The 21,034-nt window shown below is 44.1% G+C and overlaps 1 protein-coding gene across 3 annotated transcripts; it reads right to left on the bottom strand.

Annotated features, from left to right (window-relative positions):
* Nucleotides 1-78: 78 nt before the first annotated feature.
* Nucleotides 79-20,930, bottom strand: disp1 (dispatched RND transporter family member 1). Of its 3 annotated transcripts, none has more exons than XM_089022787.1 (12): nt 20,791-20,930; nt 19,083-19,154; nt 11,872-12,520; nt 9,638-9,667; nt 8,611-8,734; nt 7,972-8,099; nt 7,222-7,316; nt 6,738-6,835; nt 6,556-6,659; nt 4,729-6,217; nt 4,030-4,293; nt 79-2,739 (listed from the first exon to the last, which is right to left on the bottom strand). In XM_089022787.1, the coding sequence occupies exons 3-12, from the start codon at nt 12,477-12,479 to the stop codon at nt 1,306-1,308; spliced, it is 4,374 nt and encodes a 1,457-aa protein (XP_088878913.1). In that variant the 5' UTR covers nt 12,480-12,520; nt 19,083-19,154; nt 20,791-20,930; the 3' UTR covers nt 79-1,305. The 3 variants fall into 3 exon arrangements, with proteins under 3 accessions (XP_088878913.1, XP_088878915.1, XP_088878914.1); XM_089022789.1 differs by having other exon boundaries at nt 11,872-12,517; XM_089022788.1 differs by lacking the exons at nt 19,083-19,154; nt 20,791-20,930 and adding an exon at nt 14,759-14,923.
* Nucleotides 20,931-21,034: the final 104 nt, after the last annotated feature.

Raw genomic sequence — 21,034 nt, 5'->3', positions numbered from 1 at the left:
ATATCCTCACATATACAATCGCACAATGGAACCGTGACACATTTTGTGGTCGGTTTGATAAACGGGACAACGGCGATGAAGGGATAAATTTTAATTGGATAGACCATCATCCACTGGGGACATAAATTTCAACAAAAATAATAATAATAAAAAAGCATTGTGTGTGTTTCTTTACTTTTTTAATGTGACATCACGGGTCATGTGATCACATTCCGTAGCAAATATGTGCGTTCTGCCTGTGCAAATGGCTGCGGTATATTGGCACATCATTAAAAATATATAATAAGTGATGTGACTGTTTTAAGAGGAAACAAAGTTCAGCCATAGGAACTGCTTCATGTCACGAAGAGGGTACAGCAAGTGCTGAAGAATGAAGGAATCTGTGTCTTTGTGTTTTCATATTTGTTATTTAGTTTTTGGTTTTGTTTTTTTACTTCAAGATGGCGCCCGCGAGAGTGGCTGCCTTTCCAGCAGCTCCTGTATTTTGTTTTTTCTACTTTCTTTCCTTTCATCACTTTGCTGCGGTGAAATGTAAATTTCTCCACTGCGAGACTAATACAGGTACAGTGATACCTTAGCTTACGAACTTAATTGGTTCCCAGAAAGTGTGTGTAAGGTGAAAAGTGTGTATTCCAAACATTCATTTACCATAAGAAACCATTAAAATGAGAATGATCCAAACATAATTTTCAACTAAATAAGCCTTAAAACTACACACAATATACCTTATTTTATATATAATAAATGTGCTATGGTATTGTAAGTAAAGAAATAAACTGTACTCTATAATAAAGTGGTTTTATTTACCTTTGTGATGGTCGTTGATGGCTTGACGGAATGGATAGCTTTTTGCATAAAGTGTCTGTTTGTATGTTCTCTTCAAATTGTACAGATGGCTTGTGCGGGTTATTTGTGGAGCCTGATTGATGGGATATTTTAACCTTGCAGTCCACACTCTGCCTTTGAACTATCAATAAAGTTGAAACGAGTCCAGATTTCAATGTGTTTTCTATCCATTTTCTCATTTCACTTTTGTTTTTTGTTTCATTCCAGCCATTGTGGCGCTCCGTGTGTTTAGTAGTAGTTCGGATGCCAAGATTATATTCTCGCGAATTTAACGTTGATAAGGCGAAAAGTTCGGGAGCTAAAGCGTTCGTAAACCGAGGTATCACTGTACACCCAATCGAATCCAATAGAAATTATTGGGTGGTTGAGCGTGACACCGAGGCACTTAGCATCACAAGATGACTAGTATCGGTTTGATGTTGTGGATTTATTATTATTATTATTATTATTATTATTGTCCTAACATAAACTCTCAGTGGAGCGACTGCCGTTTACGACGACGGGAGGCACATTAGTTTCACTTTTTGGGACGTTGAACTCGGAAGCCGAGTTGCACTTGACCTTCAAGGCCCTGTTCAAACAGTAAAGTTTCTTTGGCGGGGCGCAACTTCGCTCTGGTTTCGAGTTCTGATTGCAGTTTTTGGCACATGGCGGGTTTTCCCGCCGGCTGGGAATTTTACGCCAAATATCCTCCGCCGTGGCCACGGACGACTGCGGAGTTGGAATCGGGCTCGGCGCTTCTGGCCCACAAACGGGCTCGTTGACCTGAAACGAGCCTCCGTTTTGGGCCATGTGGCGGATAGGGCCGGAGTGGATGGATTGCTGGTGTAAATGACAGCAGGGGGCGGGCGGTTGTCTCGGGTAGACGACCCTTCCCGGGCCGCATCGGTGAGAGTGAGGAGGTGGGCAAGGGACGCGGTGCTTGCAGAGATTCCCGCGTGGCTCCGGTTTGCTGGGACGCTTTCCCGCTAGATGCGGAGGTGGTTCCCCGCACGAGCAATCCGTGTTTTGGGAATAGCGGCACCGCATCGCTGCGTTGGGAACATCGACCAGGCGGTTTTTAGGGCTGCGTTTGCTGGCCTCCGTTTGGTGATTGGACCGAGCGTGCGAATATTGGAGGTGAGCGCTGACGCCGTTGGGACGCTGATCCTCTTGAGTCTTGTCTTCGGCTTTCGGACCAGAAGCTAGCGGCTCTAATTCGTAATGTTCCGCCTCCCCGTCCCCACCGTCCAGCTGGTATTTCCCCAAAGCGGAGTTCTGGTCCGGAGAGAAAGCCCGACACGGGAGCTTTTTGGGTAGCGGGATCTGACCGCAGGTCCCCTGAGGTCCCAAACAGCGGCACATGCACTGAAAAAAGAAGGTAGCGAAGGCCCAGCTGATGCACATGATCAACATCATGAAAGTGCCCAGCTGGGTGTAGGCCAACACCGTGGAGGGCATCATCATAGCGCCCGCCACAAAGGTGGTCAAGGCGGCCATGGCGATGGCGGAACCCATGCGGCCCAGGGAGAAAATGACTTTTCCCTCACGGTCCGGCTCGGGGGCCAGCCGGTACGCCACGCCGTAGTGAACGGCAAAATCCACCGACAGCCCGACCGCCACGGAAATGGTGACCGACTCCAAGACGTTCAGTTCCCAACCCAGAAGCACCAGCGAGCCCACGGTGACGAAAATGGTCCCGGCGATGGAGAAGATGGCGTACAGGCTGATGACGATGTTCCGGGTGGTGAGCAGCATCACGCTGAAGGCCACGGCTACCGACAGCGCCATGGCGACCAGGGTGCCGTCGGAAAGACTGTCCTGGAGATCGAAGAATTCCAGGTTGCTGACGAGCCAACCGTGGCTCAGGCCGAGCGGGGCGTGGCGGAGCTCCTCCGTGATCCAGGCGTCCACCTGGAGAACCAACAAGACAACCACAGAAGGCTTCAAAATTGACAAGTTGCTGCTTTGGTTTCGTCAATAATGATAATAATCGCCGACCGAATAAAATGATGTGGCGGGCCAGATTTGGCCCCCGGGCCTTGACTTGGACACCCATGTACTATTAATAATAATAAAAAAATAATACATTTCATTTCGAAGCGCCTTTCAAAACTCTCAAGGTCACTTTACAGGCACAGGATAGTTTTTCTATGGGTGAGCAGCGGCAGCCACATGAGCCAGCGTTCACTCAATCCCGAAGTAACTCAAATAGATAGTAAGATAGCTAGCTAATGGATAGCAAATAAATAGCGAATAGATAACCAAATAGCCAGCCAGACAGCTAGACAGCTAGACACCTAATAGCTAGCCAGCTAGCTAATGGATACCTAATAAATAGCTAATAGATAGCCATATTGCTAACAGCTAGCCAGCCAGACAGATTACAGCTAGACAGCTAATAGCTAGCCGGCTAGCTAATGGATAGCTAAAAAATAGCTAATTGATATAATAACAATAATATATTTCATTTCTAAGCACCTTTCAAAACTCTCAAGGTCACTTTACAGTCACAGGATCAGTTTTTCTGTGGGTGAGCAGTGGCAGCCACACGCGCCAGCGTTCAGTCAACCCGGAAGTAACTCAAATAGATAGAAAGCTAGATAGCGAGCTAATAGATAGCTAGATAGCCATATTGCCAACAGCTAGCCAGCTGTCTAGCTAATCGAAAACAAATAAAGTAGCAATCCGTGCCTAACCCAGCTAGCTTGCTAATAATTCACCTAGCACACTTTTGAACCGGAAAACGAGCAGCGTTTCGTCGCTATTTTGCTGACAAAACAATACGTTCACACCCACGTTCTATTTCAGTGTCGACGCTAGCAACAACTTCAGAGAGACGTTTGAGAAGCTAATTCTTTGCTAACACTCTCGCATGCTATTTGAAACCAGCTACCAAAACTAAACGATTGGGAGAGGCGGGCGCTTTGGTAAAACGGCCAATCAGATTTCAAAGCATGGGTGACACAGCCAATCAAAATGCACTGTGGATGCCGCGTAGGCCTCAACCCACTTTTGTAGCCTTGTGTCGTATTTTTTACTCTCTGGAAATGTAACCGAGGGTTATTTTATTCCTTAGTTCGCAACTGTCTTTGTTTGTTTCATTTTCATACCTTCTTTTCATGCGGAAGAGGAAACGTGTCATCGCCATACGGCCGTAAATTGACGATACAGCAGCTAGCATAGATCATAAAATGAACTGACCTCGCAATAAAACTGGTGCATCTTCTCGTAGGCTAGCGTGAAAAGGAAGGTGCTCTTAAACTCCAAAACCATGGCTTTGATGGTGTCGTTGATGTCAAATCGAGGCCCTGGTGTCTTGCTATCCAGGTGGTAGTTGGTACTACGATCGAGCTCCATGATGGCCCTCTTGATGCATAACTCAAAGACTTCCTGTTTGTAAGGGAAGGTGGATTGACTGCAGCAGGGGTAGACGGATGCCTCCTCGCAGTCTTGGTTCTCCATCCACTGGAAAAAAGAATATATATATACATACAGTGATGCCCAGAACGCTTTAGCTAATGAACATTAAATTCGCGAGAATATAATCTCGGCAGACGAACTAGTTTTCGGCGGAAGAACCAAACCACACAGCGCCACTGTGGCTGGCGGACTAGTTTTCCACAACCGCGCCCTTTGAGTGCAGACGTGGCTTGTTATCGACCCCACCACAGGCTAGTGTTAAGCCGACTGATTATGGTATCACCTCATCAGCATAACTAAGCCTATGAGGTATTGATCTCAAACCTCACACCACCAAGGCAAAGTACAAATGACGGCTAAAGAAACGTTGTCATCGATGCACCTGATTTAAGCGATGCCCAAACGGGGTGACGGGCTGTCATGTTCTTGTCTTTCGGATCTGATCCAGACGATTGCGTTCATCATACTGGAGGGTCTTACCTGCTTGAAGGTCTCGATGAAGCAGCTGGTAAAGTCCTGCTCGTCCGATTGAAAGACAAAAGTCTGGTTTCGAAGCCTCTGGCAGAAATTCAGGATCCACAGCTGAGAGGCCGGACTAGCGACGTTGAAGCTGGCGTCCAGCATCAACTTTCCCTTGTTTTTGGGGTTAAGGGGGTCTCCGTTATCCACGGGCGTGACCCCCCAGACGATGGTGATGGGCATGTGGAGGTCCTCGCCGTGATGCGCCCTCTCGAACATAAAGAGCTTCTTGTACTCTGCGTCGTAGCGCTCGAAAGGGTGCGAGGAACGGAAGACCTGAAACTCGGCCAGCTCCAGCGAGGGGAGCTTCATCTTAGGGTCCACGAAAACCACGTAGGCCCCGCCCACAGTCAACCCGAGGAACCACAGGAGCCAGAGGTAGCGTAGCTTGATGACGACGCAGGGTAGAACCTTCTCAAAGAAGATTCTAGAAGCTTCGGAGATGGCTAGAAGGCCCTTGCGGGCGGACCGGCAGAGGCCCGCCGCCATCGCCCGGAAGCCGTCGTCGTCGCCCCCTTGGCGCCGGAGTTCGGGGCAGGGGAGGGCGCCGGGCAGGTAGCGCTCGTGCAAGACCACCACCGCCGGCAACCACGTCACCATGAGGACGTAGTTGACCAAAATGGCCGTTCCGGCGTAGATGCCGAAGCAGCGGATGGCGGTGATGTTGCTAACGTAGTTGGCGTAGAAGGCGGCGGCGGTGGTGAAGCTGGTGACGAACATGGACAAGGCGGCGTGACGTAAGGTGACGTCGACCGTTTCCGCCAGCCGAGCGCCGGGCCGGTCCGATTTGGTGTAGTTCCACACGTCGCAAAGTACAAAGGCGTCGTCGGCGCCGATGCCCACCAGGATGATGAGCGCCGTCAGGTTCATGAAAGGGAAAAACTCAAAGTTGAAGACCAGGCGGTAGAGGAAATACGACACGATGAGCGAGCTGACGATGGCGATGATGGTCATGAGCGTGATGAAAAGCGAGCGCGTATACGCGCACATGACCAGTAGGACGATGGCGATGGCGATGGCCGGGTAGACCGTGTCCGTCAGAAGGTAGTCCTGGAAGAGCTCGTGTTTAATGCCAAACTCGATCCCGGTCACTTCCGTCACGCCGTCCGACGAGTTCCACTTCTCAAAATTATCCAGGTAAATATTCATCATGGACGCCCCTTTTTCCGTGGGCGAGAAAAGCATGCTGTGTGTAAGCACGGGCGGCGCCGATTCGGGGTTCTTGGCGGACAGGAAGTCCTTGTCCAACAGGAAGTGCATCATTTGGTAGACGGCGTTGTACTTGGTGCACTTGCGAGGCACGTTGGCGCATTTGAGTTGATCCTTGCGCTTCAGCGCCATGTCCCAGCAATCGGGTGCCAGCGTGCCGTTGTGGTAAAACTTGGCGCACGAGCGCAAAACCTTTAGCGTGTGCGCCACGTCGCGCTCGCTGATGCTTTGGCACGATGACCTGAAATTTAGAAAATGACAATTTTCTATATTAATAAAAAAAAAATCTGAAATGTCAAAACAGTGATATCTTGGCTTACGAACTTAATTGGTTCCCAGACAGAGTGTGTAAGGCGAAAAGTGTGTATCGCAAAAAATATTTTCCCATAGGAAAGCATTAAAATGAGAATAATCCGTTCCCAGGTCCCCATGATTTTCTACTTTCTAATTTTCTAAGCCTTAAAACTACACAAAATATACCTTATTTTATGTATAATATATGTGCTATGGTATTATAATTAAAAAAATTAAGAGAGTTTTGAAAACGAAATGAATTATTATTATTATTAGTAGTATTACCTGTTGGCCAGCGCCGCGATGTAGTTGCCCAGCGTCCAGCTGGGGCAGCACGAGGCGTCGTTGGTGCGCTGGCAAAGGCTCCAGTAGTCGCGGTGTGAGCGCACCTGAAGGTGGACCGACATTGAAAAACAACAATGACAACATGGCCGTCAAAGCATCCGGTGACGCCGACTGCTTCGTACCCGCGCGTTGTCCACGTCGCACATGGATTTGATGGCCTGAACACTCCACAGATTCTTCCCCTCAGCAGATGAGAAAACCAGCCGGGAATAGCTGGAGCCTGCCAGGCAAAATGAAACCATTTTATCACAATAATAATAATAATAATAATAATAATAATACATTTCGTTTCTAAATACATAGATAAAAAATATACAGTGATACCTCGGCTTACGAACTTAATTGGTTCTGAGAAAGTGTGTGTAAGGCGAAAAGTGTGTCTTCCAAACATTAATTTCCCATAGGACACCCTTAAAATGAGAATAATCCGTTCCCAGGTCCCATGAAACATAATTTTATACTAAATAAGCCTTAAAACTACACAAAATATACCTTATTTCACATATACTAAATGTGTTATTGTATTGTAATCAAAGAAATGAACTGACGCAAAAATCGCTAGCTAAAGCGTTTGTAAACCGAGGTATCATTGTATAAGATATCTACCTGGCACGTCGCAGAAGAACTCTTTGCTGAAGTCCCACTCGGCGTGCCGTTTTTCTCGATCAAAGTGATCTTCGGGCCACTTGGGTTCCTGGTGACTTGAAGGAAACAGAAAATCAATAGGATGAGACAATGGCGTTATGAACTCATTGACTGGCAGACGGTAAATGTGAAAAATGTGTCCACTCCAGTGCAGTTTTTGTCATTTTCATTCAAATTGCAGGACCCACGGAATACAGTGATCCCTCGGCTTACGAACCAATGCTTCAGCTAACGTACTTTTTGCCTTACAAACATTAAATTTGCAAGAATATAATCTTGGCATACAAACTATTTTTCGGTGGACAAACCAAACCACACGGTGCCACGGTGGCTGGCGGACTAGTTTTCGTCACCACCTTACTTTGAGTGCAGATGTGGTTTGTTATCGAGTGGAGTATTTTTGCAATTGTGGGACCGAAAAATACCCCACCATTGGCTAGTGTTAAGCCTAAAAAGACATTAAAGAAAATTACGGTCGATAAGAAGAAGGAGATCATCGAAAAAAAAAAAAGAACGAGGTGTGCGTTTGTGTGACTTAGCGTCCCAGTACCAGTATGCTAAGTCGACCATTGCTACGTGTGGCTAGGCGTGTTTCGGAGTAGTCCAAGCAACGGTGTCAGGGAATAGAAGAAGTCGAAAAACTTCTGTTGATTTGGATTAATGAAAAACAGCTAGCAGGGGACAGTGTGAGTGATGCGAGAGATCGCTTACTTTTTAGCTTGCTCGTCAGCATATTTGAAAGGGTAGTTGGCAAGCGTGGCTTTGTAGCCCGTGTTCTTCACCATGTTGTTCCAGGTGACCAAGCGTTGACCGATGGCCGTTCCTCGAGGCTCAAAACCCTTTGAAAAAAATGAAGAAAAACTTTGATTATACTACTACTACTAATCTTTATACTACTACTAGTACTACTACTACCATTAACTTTTATCATATTACCACTGCTACTAACTTTTATACTACCACTACTAACTTTTATTATACTACTACTAACTTTTATTAAACTACTACAACTACTATCTTTTATTATACTACTACTACAACTACTACCTTTTATTTTACTAAGACTACAACAACGTCTAACTTTTATACTACTAACTTCTATTATACTACTACTACTACTACCACCTTTTATTATACTACTACTACACTACTACCTTTTAATATATTATTACTACAACTACTACCTTTTATTATACTACTACTGCCTTTTATTATACTACGACTACCTTTTAATTATATTATTACCACTACTAACTTTTATTGGACTACTACAACTAACTTTTATTATACTACTACTACTGCCACTACTACTACTATTGCCTGAAACATCTTAAGACTAAAATGACTCACCAAAAGAGGGTCAGAGAAATCGGGAAGGTCGGGAACAAGAACGCCCACCAGGGCGCACACGACAATCAGCACCGTGCACACACCGAGGACCACCACCGGCCAATCGGCTATTAGCTCAGAGTAGCTGAAAACGTAAGAAGGAGAATGTCAAACATTTTTTGACAAAAAAACACGAACGCATACCACAAGAGTGTCAGTCATAACTAGTTTTCAAATTTGAAGTCAAAAATAATGACATTTATTGCGGTTTTCATGATGATTTGAAATTTTGGTTGGGACTTTATTATAATAATAATAATAATAATACATTTCATAAGCGCATTTCAAAACTCTCAAGGTATCTTTACAATCGCAGGATAAGTTTTTCTGTGGGTGAGCAGCGGCAGCCACCCGCGCCAGCGTTCACTCAACCCAGAAGTAATTCAAATAGATAGAAGGCTAGCTAGCTAGCTAATAAATAGCTAATAGACAGTAAGATTGCCAACAGCCAGCCAGCTAGCCAGCTAACAGCCAGCTAGATAGCTAATTTAGCCTCATTGGTTAACGCAAACAAAATGAGCTGACCCGCGCAAATGTGAAATGCGGGCCAGGCCTGAAAAAGAATGCCAACACGGCAGATGCAAAACATCGGGAAAAACAAAACGCATATTTATGAGACATAAGAAGCCGTTCAAAGAGGGCGAATTTACGAATCCTGTCGACTTTAGCAGGAATGATGGAATTTCACAAGCTTGATTAGCTTTCGCGGGCCGAATAAAATGATGTGGCGGGCCAGATCTGGCTCCCGGCGCCTTGACTTTGACACCAGTGGCATAAATCCACTGAATTAGCGCTAGCATGCAACGGAGAAATGATGATCGGCAGTCTGCCGGTTGACTCGGGTCAGGTACAGACAGACGCAACTCCTACAAGATCACTCGTGACTCACTGCTGAGGTATGACAGCAGTGATGGATGGAATGGGGGAGGAATGGGGGAGAGGGAGGAACGGGGGATGGGGGGTAAGACTCGGTTTTGGCAATACTTACCTTTTGGGGAATCGAAAGGACCAGGCGGGGCTGGAAAAAAAAAAAAAAAAGAAAATGAGACAGATAAATAAGGTTTACATTTTCATGTCAGAGCGCCGGCCAATCCCAAAGAGATTTTATTTTGCAAGGCCTTTTGGAGGAGGCCAGAAGGCTGAATTTACGACGCCGCCAGACCTTTGGCTCCCAATATGAGCAACGGCGCGGGGACGCGGTGTTCGATGGGAAAACCATAAAAAATGATTGGTTCTGACAGCAAAATTTTAATATTGCCTTCAAAAACCCAACAACTGTAATTTAACACTTTCTCCACCACATGCAGCTTGACAGAAACATTGCACAGTGATACGAACTTAATTGGTTCCCAGAAAGTGTGTGAAAGGCGAAAAGTTAGTCTTCCAAACATTTATTTCCCATAAGAAGCCATTAAAATGAGAATAATCCATTCGCAGGTCCCCATAAAACATAGTTGTCTACGGAATAAGCCTTAAAACTACACAAAATATACCTTATTTTGGGTATAATAAATGTGCTATTGTATTGTAATGAAAGAAATAAACTGTACCGTATAATAAAGTCGTTTTATTTACCTTTGTGATGGTAGTTAATGGATGACAAACTGCCATGTTGCCTCATGATGATATCGGAGTGAAGTTGCCGTGCTTTCTCGCCGATAATACCCTCACTCACACTGTCCCCTTTAGCCTCCGAGTCGCTATTCAACATTTTGAATGGATTTCGACTTACGACCATTTCAACTTACAACCGTTTGGTCGGAACGGAACTCGATCAAATGTTACCTGTATTTATTTTCAGGAGTCATGATGTTACTGTTTTGGAATTTACCCACGGTGACATGACATTAGCTTCGCAGAGAAAAACAATAAATTTTAAAAAAAGGAAAAACTAGTCGATGTTGACGCTTGTAACTGTCTTTTTTTTCTTTTGTCCGTGTGACATTTACTGTTTTTCTATTTACCTGTGAAAGTCTTTCTGGATCACCGGGCTAATTAATAAGGTAAACGCAGACCACTGGCTACTCACTCAACGCTATGCTAACAGAGCAAAGAAGAAAAAATGCAGGGGGGGGCTTGTCAAGCATGTGTGAGAGGATGGCGCAGTGTGTGAGTTCGCCTTCCTGCATGAAATATCATGAAATAGAGGTTTTCCTTATCGACATCATCACGGCCATTTTGGAGTTAAATGAACATACTGTGTAGGATGATGCAAATAATTACGCAGGCCATTAAATGATCCCAGTTCCAGATGCCGTGACGACGGGATGCGGTTTGAGAGGGAAAAGTCAACTCCCTTCTCGCTAAATCTGGATCACTCGGAAATGCGGGAAGGTTTGCCAAAAAATGGCTTTCATACTCACACGACGCTTTGACAGGCAAATGCTTGGTTGCGAAAGACCCCGAGACAGTTTAAAACCACTGGTGTTAAAGTCGAGGCCCGGGGGGCTAAATCTGGACCGCCACATTATTTTATTCGAATCCGAACAACATTTTCAAAATATCCCACAAAAACAGTGCCGATAAAGCGCTGGTCAGACCTCCGACAATGTTTTTCCCTTCCACGACGGGGCAGCATTTGCCTTTTGTCCATGTGAGCGCTTTGTTACAGCTTCAGCTGTTGTTAAAGTGTATTCAGCTATCTAGCTAGCTATCTCGTTAGCTATCTATTTGCTATCTAGCTTCCCTGGCCAGCCATCTATCTATTAGCCATATAGCTAGATAGCTACCTATCTATCTGGCTCACTATTGGCTAGCTAGCTAAGTTTCTATCTATTTGAGTTACTTCCGGGTTGAGTGAACGCTGGCGCATGTGGCTGCCGCTGCTCACCCACAGAAAAACTTATCATGTGACTGTAAAATGACCGTGAGAAATTTGAAAGGCGCTTATAATGAAATGTATTATTATTATTATATAAACCAATATGTATGTATCCTATTTTGTACAGCCGCCCCCATTTCAAGCTCAGATAACTCCAGACCCATATAACTTAGGAATTAACTGTTTTTTTTTTCTGATGAAAGAAGAGAGACTAAGGTTTTTAACCCTGAATTGAATATTTATGTCGTCCTAAAACTCAATATTCTGTGGGTCCTGCAATTTGAGTGAAAATGACAAAAACCCTGGCACTGGAGTGGACACATTTTTGCACATCGTCTGGCAGTTAATGAGTTAACTATTTTTTTTTATTTGGAATAAAAAATAATGATTTCTCCACATACCTGATGCCAGTCGGATGCGTCGAACTCTGGAGGTGCTCCTGCCAGGGTTGGTGATGATGTCGACAACCCTGGCAAACGGGGTGCGTAATATGAGGCAGCTGGTGGGTGTAAGTGCAGGCGGGTGGACAACAAGAGCAGGTCGGAGGGTTCCTAGCGGGAGCTAGCAAACCCGTGCCCGGAATCTGAAGGGGGTGACACTCCTGCTGACCGCACGGGCAGCGAAAGGACAGGAAGTGACACTGCTGGCAGCAAATGGCCGGCGGCGGCGATGCATCGGACGAAACGTGACGTTCGCCTTGCGTTTCGGCGACGGCGGGCGGGCGAGGGAGCGTCCCGAGGCTTCCGTTCTGTTTGACGACGCCGCCATTTTGGCTCGCTCTGTTTGTTCTCTGGACGCGCCGCCTCTTTTGCAGCTGTCGACGTGCCGAATTCCGAAGCGAGACGCTTTCTTCAGGCGCCTCGGGTGAAAGGTCATCGGCGTTCGGAGCAGCCGCGTGAGACTCCGGGAAACTGGTGTCGGTTGAAGGCGCGTTCCCGCCGCCGCCTTGAGGATGGCCTTCACCCCCGGGGGGCAGATGGTCATCCACCACCGCGTCGCTTAGGGCCATCGTCCACTTCGGATTAGCCCGGTTGCTAGCTTGTCGCTCTTCTGGGGTGAAATTGAAAGAAAAATAAATAATGGTACCGTCAAAACTCCATTTTGGAACATCCTGGTTCTCGTCCAATTCGGTTTTTGATTTTATGCCTCGGTGAACACCCAAAAATGGGTTCTCGACCAAACTGAGCGCACCTGAACGCACCACTTGACTCCCCTACGCTTCCTTATATGGCACTTCCTGTTGGATGTACCTTTATTCGTCTCACAGTGGAGAAATTCACACCAGCAAAGTTATGGAAGGAAGAGGAAAGGAAAGAAAGAAGTAGAAAAACATAATACAAAACACAGGAGCTGCTGGAAAGTTAAAAAAAAAAAAAATAACAAATATGACAACACAAAGACACAGAGAATCATTCATTCTTCAGCACTTCCTGTACCCACTTTGTGACATGAAGCGGTTCTAGATAAGGTCATTGGGACAATGCATTATCCTCGTGTAGCGTCCTATTGTGAGCAGGCGTGTTTTTATTGATCCATTACGATAAAAAAAGCAGATATTGATTACATTGATTATAATGGGAAATATTGCAGGTTTCTGGAACAGATTATGGTGGAAAACCCAGATTTGACTGTATACAAATATTTGTGCAGTTTTATCCTGCCCTTGAATTTTTTTCAATGCCTTTGCCCGGGAAATGAGGCTAAGATTTGTTCCTTTTCGCCCTTTGACGCAAGACATTTGGTCCCATTCCCATCAGTGAGTGATTAGGAATGACGCAACAGATGACGCGTCTCATGAAAAAAAAAAAAGGGGGGGGGGGGGGTTGCCGAGGAGGGCGTGAGCGATTGAGACGCCTCGAGGCACCCGGCATCCCTTTCATTGAGGCTAATGTGCTGTAATTACGAGGCTTCAGTCAGGAGAGGGCGAATCCACTCGGGGGTCACATCAACACCCACCCACCGGTGCACCCTCCCGCTAGTTAGCGACAGCTTGACGTACTACTCGTTGGCATGTTTCAAGGGGTATATTTGACCCCGCGAGGGTCTTTTTTTTGTTTTTAACAAGCTGAGCTGTTACAAATCTGGCCAACGGCACGGTTGTTGTCGCAACTTTTGGCTTGTCCCATCAGAAGAGGCAAACAAACAAACAAACAAACACACCCTGGCAAAAAATGTTTCTGCCACAACTACTCAAATTGCTGTCTTGCCACTAAGACACACACAAACACAGGATATAACAGTGCCTTGCTAAAGTATTCGCCCCCCTCCCCATCTTGAATCTTGCAAGCTTTCGCCACATTTCAGGCTTTAAACTTAAAGAGTCTGAAATAACGTATGCCCGGAGGACCCGTGGCGTGCAACTTTTACTTCGGGCGTACAACTTACAAAACGTCTCCGCCCGGGTGGCCGACTTCTTCAAAAAAATAAAAATAATAAGAAAAAAACATGTTTTTTTCAAATCAAATGTTTGCTTTATTTACTAAATTATTATTATTATTATTGTATTATTATTATTGTTATTATTATTATTGTTATTATTATTATTATTGTTATTATTATGATTATTATCAGTGTTATTATTATTATTTTATTATTTTTATTATGTTTATTATTATATATTTTTTATTTTATTATTATTATTATTATTTTTTTTTTTTTTGTATTATTATTTCTATTTTTGTATTTCTTATTATTTTTATTACTATTACTATTATTATTATTACTATTCATCTAACCATCTATTAAAAATAATACATATTTTAAGCGCCCTTCAAAACTCTCAAGGACACTTTACAGTCACAGACAAGCATAGATTTGCTGGAGAGTTAGAGCTATCTCTCTATTAGCTATCTATCAGCTAGCTAGCTAGCTAGCTTTCTATCTATTTGAGTTACTTCCGGGTTGAGTGAACGCTGGCGCGTGTGGCTGCCACTGCTCACCCACAGAAAAACCTATCCTGCGAATGTAAATGGACCTTGAGAGTTTTGAAAGGTGCTTACAAATGAAATGTGTTAATTATTATTATGACTCAAAAAGTAAAAATGAATCAAACGAAAGCATCAAAGCAGATTGTCCCATTTGCCCTGGTATCACCTCATCAGCATAAGGAAGCCTATGTTGCCTAAGAAGTCTGTTGTACGAACGATCCAAATGAAACTTCACCCCACCATGGCGATTTAGTGAAGGGGTTTTGCTGTTTTCTGAAAATAGCTTCTTTTACTCCCTTTTGGGAACATGGCAGCGCCTCAAGACATCCCCACGGGACCCGAAAAATGAAAGGCAACCTACCTAGCGTGTGCAACCAGTTCGTCCCAAGGCGACTCCTAATTGGAGACCCCCGCAGCTCCCCCCGCCGCACCGCCAAAATCTTTCCGTGCAAGCGCTAATATCCACGGATTGAATAAACAAGGAAAGCCGGGAAAGACAGAAGCATGTCAGAGCAGCGAAGGGCGGAGAAGAGTGAGGAAGACTGGCAGGGGGGGGGGAGGAAGGCGGGAGGCGGGAGGCGGGACTGCCTGGAGCGCAACTCACTGATAGGACCAACGCCGTTTTGCTTTTAACCCCCTCACTGCCAGGCGTGACATTCCCAAAATCATTTGGGGTGTTGGAAAGAGTTAAAATAATAATAATTCTTATAGAACATGTTGCAAAGGGGGCCGCACGAGAACTTGGGACGCATTCGGAGAGCTAAGCTAACATGCTAGCTTCAACTTTGCTCAATATTATTTTTCATGTATTCGGAAACAAACACAACGCCCTGTTTGGATAAATTGGTGCGGGTGGGGAAATGGAAGGTTGTGTTACAGTACATCACAGGTGTCCAAGTCAAGGCCCGGGGGCCAAATCAGGCACGTCACATCATTTTATTCGGCCCGCCAAAGTAAATATATCATTAACAATAATATAATTATACAGTTCCAGTTCGCTGACGAAGCATCTTGGATAAGAAACGAAACGTCCGACACCTTCAAAAAAGTACAGATGACGGCTGAAGAAACCTTTTCATCGATGGACCACTCCTGTACGACTGAGAGCTTACACAGACATAATTATATAAACATAAACATTATATAAACATAAGCTCTCTATTTGTTATCTAGCTGGCTGGCTAGCTATCTAGCTAGCCAGCTCTCTATTGCTATCTAGCTGGCTAGCTATCTATCTCTATCTATCATTCCATCTATCTAGCTCGCTATTAGCTATCTATTACCTAGCGAGCTAGCTTTCCATCTGAGTTACTTTCAGGTTGAGTGAACGCTGTCGCGTGTAGCTGCCGCTGCTTACCCACAGAAAAACGTATCCAGTGACTGTAACGTAACCTTGAGAGTTTTGAAAGGCGCTTAGAAATCAAATGCATTATTATTATTATTGTTGTTATTATTATTATTATAAATCAAGCATGTCAAGTGCCATGAAGCTAGCTGGCGATCAACCTCGCTAGCGAGTGAGGTAGCTAGCTCTCTTTCTATTCAGCGAGGTGGATAATCCCTGACATCACAGGTGTCCAAGTCAAGGCCCGGGGGCCAAATCTGGCCCGCCACATCATTTTATTCGGCCCGCCAAAGCAAATCAAGCACGTCAAGTTGCAGGATGCTTATAAAAGTCCGAATTAAAATGTCAAATTGTCCCACGTCAACCATAATAACAGTCATTATTTTTGACTTCAAATTTGAAAACTAATGATTCATGAACCCATAACGACAATATGCCGGAAAAATGAGTTCCTCTGATAGCAAAACGGCGCTAAAAGCAGAAAAAATCACATCCGCTTGTTAAATTTCCCTGCAGGCCTCTTGAGAGGGGGGGGGGGGGGGGGGGACGACGACGCTGGACGGACCATTTTTGCTGTGAGATCACATCCTGCTGTCAGAAAATGTTCGGATGTCACATTCTATTATGGGTTTCAAATCGTCAACTGGCCTCGGGGGCGGGCGGGGAACGGGGTCAATTATGGTCTGGCATAAATCGGCAGTCAGTGAAAATAAGATGCTAATTCGTTGCGAAGGCCTAACGGAATGACATCATGAGTTGCGTCTTGGAACCTGCACAGCGAGAACTGCAAATTTAGAGGTTGGTGATGTTCCAATTTAGAATAGAAAACAAAATGGCAGTCAGCAGAGCTAAGGTACAAGATGAGGCAACACAATATTGTGCATATGATTATGTTTTAATCGTAATTTGTGGTGTTGAAAGGACAACCTGTCATGATCTGGTTGGCGACCAACGGGGGGGGCGCTGTCGGCCCCGCCTGCACGGTCAGGCTGATTAATTCCTTACACGGAGCTTTGTCGCCCTCTTCTGGCTCTTTTTGGTGCAACACGAAGTTTTCAGACCAAACAAGTACAGCAAAATGCATTAACGTGATGGAAGGACTGCTGCTACAATATGTCCTTTTTTTCCGGTCAGGGGCGTTCCTTCAGTGACGTCACGTGAGGACTCGTCACCAACTCAAAAGCAAGACTTCCGGAATATTCAGCGCGAGTCTTAAAAGGTAAAATATAGCTATATGCGGTGGAATCTTTGTAAAATACGCTCAGGAGAAGTCATCTGAAGCCATTTTACAAATTATGGACACAACCTGTCCGGAGACGTCGGTTGTCCTTTAAATGCAAGATTTAATGGCCGTTTCTGTTCAAGAGGAGGGTACCTGTCCTGTTCGTTATTTCCGCCCGCGACGGATTTGCAAGCTGATGTGGTCGAAAGTCTCTTTGGAAGCCTTTGAGATGCTCATTGTTGTGGGAGGCGATAAATATTTACTCTTCCCAGCTTGGCAGGGGAAACGAGCGGGAGGGGAAAGGAACCTATTGTGTTAAAAAAAAATAAGGGGGGGGGGGAGGCGCTAAGACGCTAACAAGCCCGGCGGGGTCTTTCCTACGGCCATTTTAAAGTCCGATGCGCTCTTGGCCCAGCACAAGAACATACATTAAAAAGCTATTTATTTCTAATTACAATCATACATTATTCAGTTTATGGGAGACCATTATAATAATAATACATTTCATTTATCAGCACCTTTTAAAACTCTCAAGGTCACTTTACAGTCACCGGATAAGTTTTTCTGTGGGTGAGCAGCGGCAGCCACACGCGCCAGCGTTCACACAACCTGGAATAACTCAAACAGATAGAAAGTTAGCTAGCTAGCTAATAGATAGATAGCTGGATAGCCAGATAGCTAATAGACAGCAAATAGATAGCTAGTTAGTTAGCCAGCTAGGTTGCTAGCCAAATAGACAGCTAGATAGCTAATAGACAGCAAATAGATAGCCAATATATAGCTAGCTAGTTAGCCAGCTAGACAGCGTTTTAACAACAGCTGAAGCTGGAACAAAGTGCTAACATGGAAAAAAGGGAAATGCTGCCTCCGAGTAGGAGGGAAAAACATTGCTAGCTAGCCTCAGAAAATAGTCCTCTGTTCCACCGAACCTTAGATCGGGGACCTATCATAGCAGAGGTCTGGCACCGTCACCTCTGGAGAGTAGGGATAAATATATAGGGCCAGAGATACCAGCAAAATTTTCGTTCGCTGACGAAGCCTCTTGGATGAGAAGCGAAACATCCGACACCTTCAAAGAAGTACAGATGACGGCTGAAGAAACCTTTTCATCGATGGACCACTCCTGTACGACTGAGCGCTTACACAGACGGAGATAGGAGGTATGGTCTACTTGTGAAATTCCTAACTTTCCGCAATTCGCATTGAGCTTCCGAAGACACAAACAATCTGTTGATTCAGTGATGGAATTCTGTCTTTTGACCCCCCCGCCCCTTCTCCGTTATTTGCTTGAGCAGTAATGACACAAGGGGAGGAATTTGAGAAATGTCCGCAAACAGCAGACTCATTTCCTTCAGACGGACGACATGGCAACAAAGTGGAGTACTGAACGTTCTCAATCAAGGAACAGCAAATGAATACAAGATAATACAAGTTACTTCCGGGTTGAGTGAACACTGGCGCGTGTGGCTGCCGCTGCTCACCCAGAGAAAAACTTATCCTGTGACTGTAAAGTGACCTTGAGAGTTTTGAAAGGCGCTTAGAAATGCATTATTATTATTATTATTATTATATAATAATAACAAATAACAGAAATAAGAGCCTTTGTAGCCAAATTCGCATTATTATTATGGTGATTATTATTATTAGTAGTAGTAGTATAATAATAATAATAATAATAATAATAATAATAATAATAATAATAATAATAATAATAATAACACATAACATAGAAATAAGAGCCTATGTAGCCAAATTTATTATTATTATTATTATTATTATTATTATTATTATTTCAACAGTAGCCCAAATGGAAGTGTATAGTGCCACTTAGCAGGTTTTTTTTTGACGACGATACTAGTGCAGCGTGTTCTACCGGAAACAAATTCCTTGTGTGTTCTACATACTTGGCAATAAAGATGATTCTGATTCTGATTATTATTATTATTATTATTATTATTATTATTATTATTATTATTATTATTAAAAGGATTCTGATTTTGAATATGAACACTGCCCCCAGGTGGCCATTTTGGTAAATATTGTCAGCGTATTAAAAATACAAAGATTAGGCGAAGTTATGGCCGTAGGAGGATAAATAAACATTTTAGAAATACTTACAGAGGGCACACTTGATGAACTTTCTGTCCCAGTCTTTTCTTCTTGACCGCAACACAGTGGACACTCTGATCGCTTCACAAAAAAAAAAAAAAAAAAAAAAAAAAAAGCAGGTCATTAGATGTCGGTTGCGTTATTGAGTTGTATTGATAAAGCGACTGTCATCATTAATTTGGAAATTAATTTAATCAAATGAAAACTAAGAAGTAAGCCAACATTAATGCGGTGTTTTCATGATCCCTAAGCCTACTGTGACCTGTTCAAGTTGAGCTTTTGCATTTTGCAATTGTGGCTAGTGAACAGACAGCCAATAGCCAGCGAACAGACAGCTATTAGCTATCTCCTCGCCAGCTAACGGCCATCCACTCGCTAGGCACCAGCCATCCATTCGCCAGCTACGAGGCATCCATTCGCTAGCCATTAGCTACCAACTCGTTTGGTATTAGCTGTCTACCAAAAAACAAGACAGTCAACTATTGCTACGTGTGGCTAAGGGTGTTTCTGTGTTGTCTAAGCAACGGTCTCAGGCAATAGAAGAGGTAGAAAAACTTCTGTTGATTTGGATTAACGAAAAGCAGCTAGCAGGGGACATTGTGTGAGGGTATTATCGCCGAAAAAGCACGCCAACTTCACTCGGATATCATCAAGAGGCAACTACATCAACGATCATCACAAAGGTAAATAAAGCAACTTTATTATACAGTACAGTTTATTTCTTGAATGACAATCCAATAGCACATTTATTATACATAAGATAAAGTGTATTTTCTGTAGTTTTAAGGCTAATTTAGTAGAAAATTGTGTTTTATGGGGACCTGGGAACGCATTATTCTCATTTTTAATGGTTTATTATGGGAAATAAATTTTGGCAGACGAACTTTTGGCTTTACACACACTTTCTGGGAACCAATTAAGTTTGTAAGCCGAGGTATCACTGTATTATGTTTTATGGGGACCTGGGAACGGATTATTCTCATTTTTAATGGTTTCTTATGGGAAATAATTTTTTGGCAGACGAACTTTTCGCCTTACACACACTTTTTCAGAATCAATTAAGAACATAAGCCGAGGTATCGCTATATTGTGTTTTATGGGACTTGGGAACAGATTATTCTGATTTTTAATAGTTTCTTATGGGAAATACATGTTCGGCAGACGAACTTTTCGCCTTACACACACTTTCTGGGAACCAATTAAGTTCGTAAGCTAAGGTATCACTGTATCATTACTCGACTCCGGAGAGATGTTTTAACGTCGCTTTTTCTTGCAGTTTATTTAGGTTACCTAACGTTCTCGTCAACTTGTTCATCATACACACAATAGCCGATGTTGGTATAAACAAAAAAAGAACTTCTACTAATAGAACATTTTGAGGGCGACAATGTTAAGTAGACAGAGAGGCTAATACAAACATTTTACGATTGTCGCATAAAAGTGGTGAACGGATGACGTCTCGGTTTCAAGTTACGGGTTCGAGTTGAAATCACAACTGGTTCGATCGCTGGACTTTTTGAGCTCATCTGGACCACCTTGCGGTCCACTTTTTTTCGTAATGAAATGTTCCTAAACAGTCACGAAAGCCTTTCGAACATTTATGCTAGCTAATGAGTAGCGTTAGCTTAGTGAAGCGCTAGCTCTAACCAAACAGCTGGCTGAACGATGGGCAATGTGTACTTTAACAGTCAGGGTGGGGCAAGTGGGGGCAACTTACATTCATGAAGGCAAATCAAGCCGAACTCCAAAGAGCAATGGCGAAACGGGACCTTCGTCCTCCGGGGAAAGTTGTTGCCGGATGGAACAACCGAGGTAGAGCGTTCTCGTCTCCAGGCTTCACACCCATAGAAATATTTCTATGTTCACACCATCACACTCGATGATTGCACTATAGATGTTTTACACAAATAACGCGATGGGCGTCTTACCGTACGTCACACGCGCTGCCATGTTGGATGAGG

This window comes from Hippocampus bargibanti, linkage group LG19, assembly GCF_051943395.1.
Source record: "Hippocampus bargibanti isolate YZ-2025 linkage group LG19, ASM5194339v1, whole genome shotgun sequence".
NCBI lineage: Eukaryota > Metazoa > Chordata > Actinopteri > Syngnathiformes > Syngnathidae > Hippocampus > Hippocampus bargibanti.
Note: the sequence above shows the minus strand (reverse complement) of the source record. Positions and strands in the feature narration are given on the sequence as shown.

What these genes read in the sequence shown, in the direction of transcription:
- disp1 (XM_089022787.1), bottom strand. Translation starts at nt 12,479, where the DNA reads ATGGCCCTAAGCGACGCGGTGGTGGATGACCATCTGCCCCCCGGGGGT. An exon ending in ATCGCGGCGCTGGCCAACAG is followed by an intron (nt 6,218 to 6,555) that starts GTAATACTACTA and finishes TCTAAATTTCAG; the next exon opens with GTCATCGTGCCAAAGCATCA. An exon ending in TCATCGAGACCTTCAAGCAG is followed by an intron (nt 4,294 to 4,728) that starts GTAAGACCCTCC and finishes TCTTTTTTCCAG; the next exon opens with TGGATGGAGAACCAAGACTG.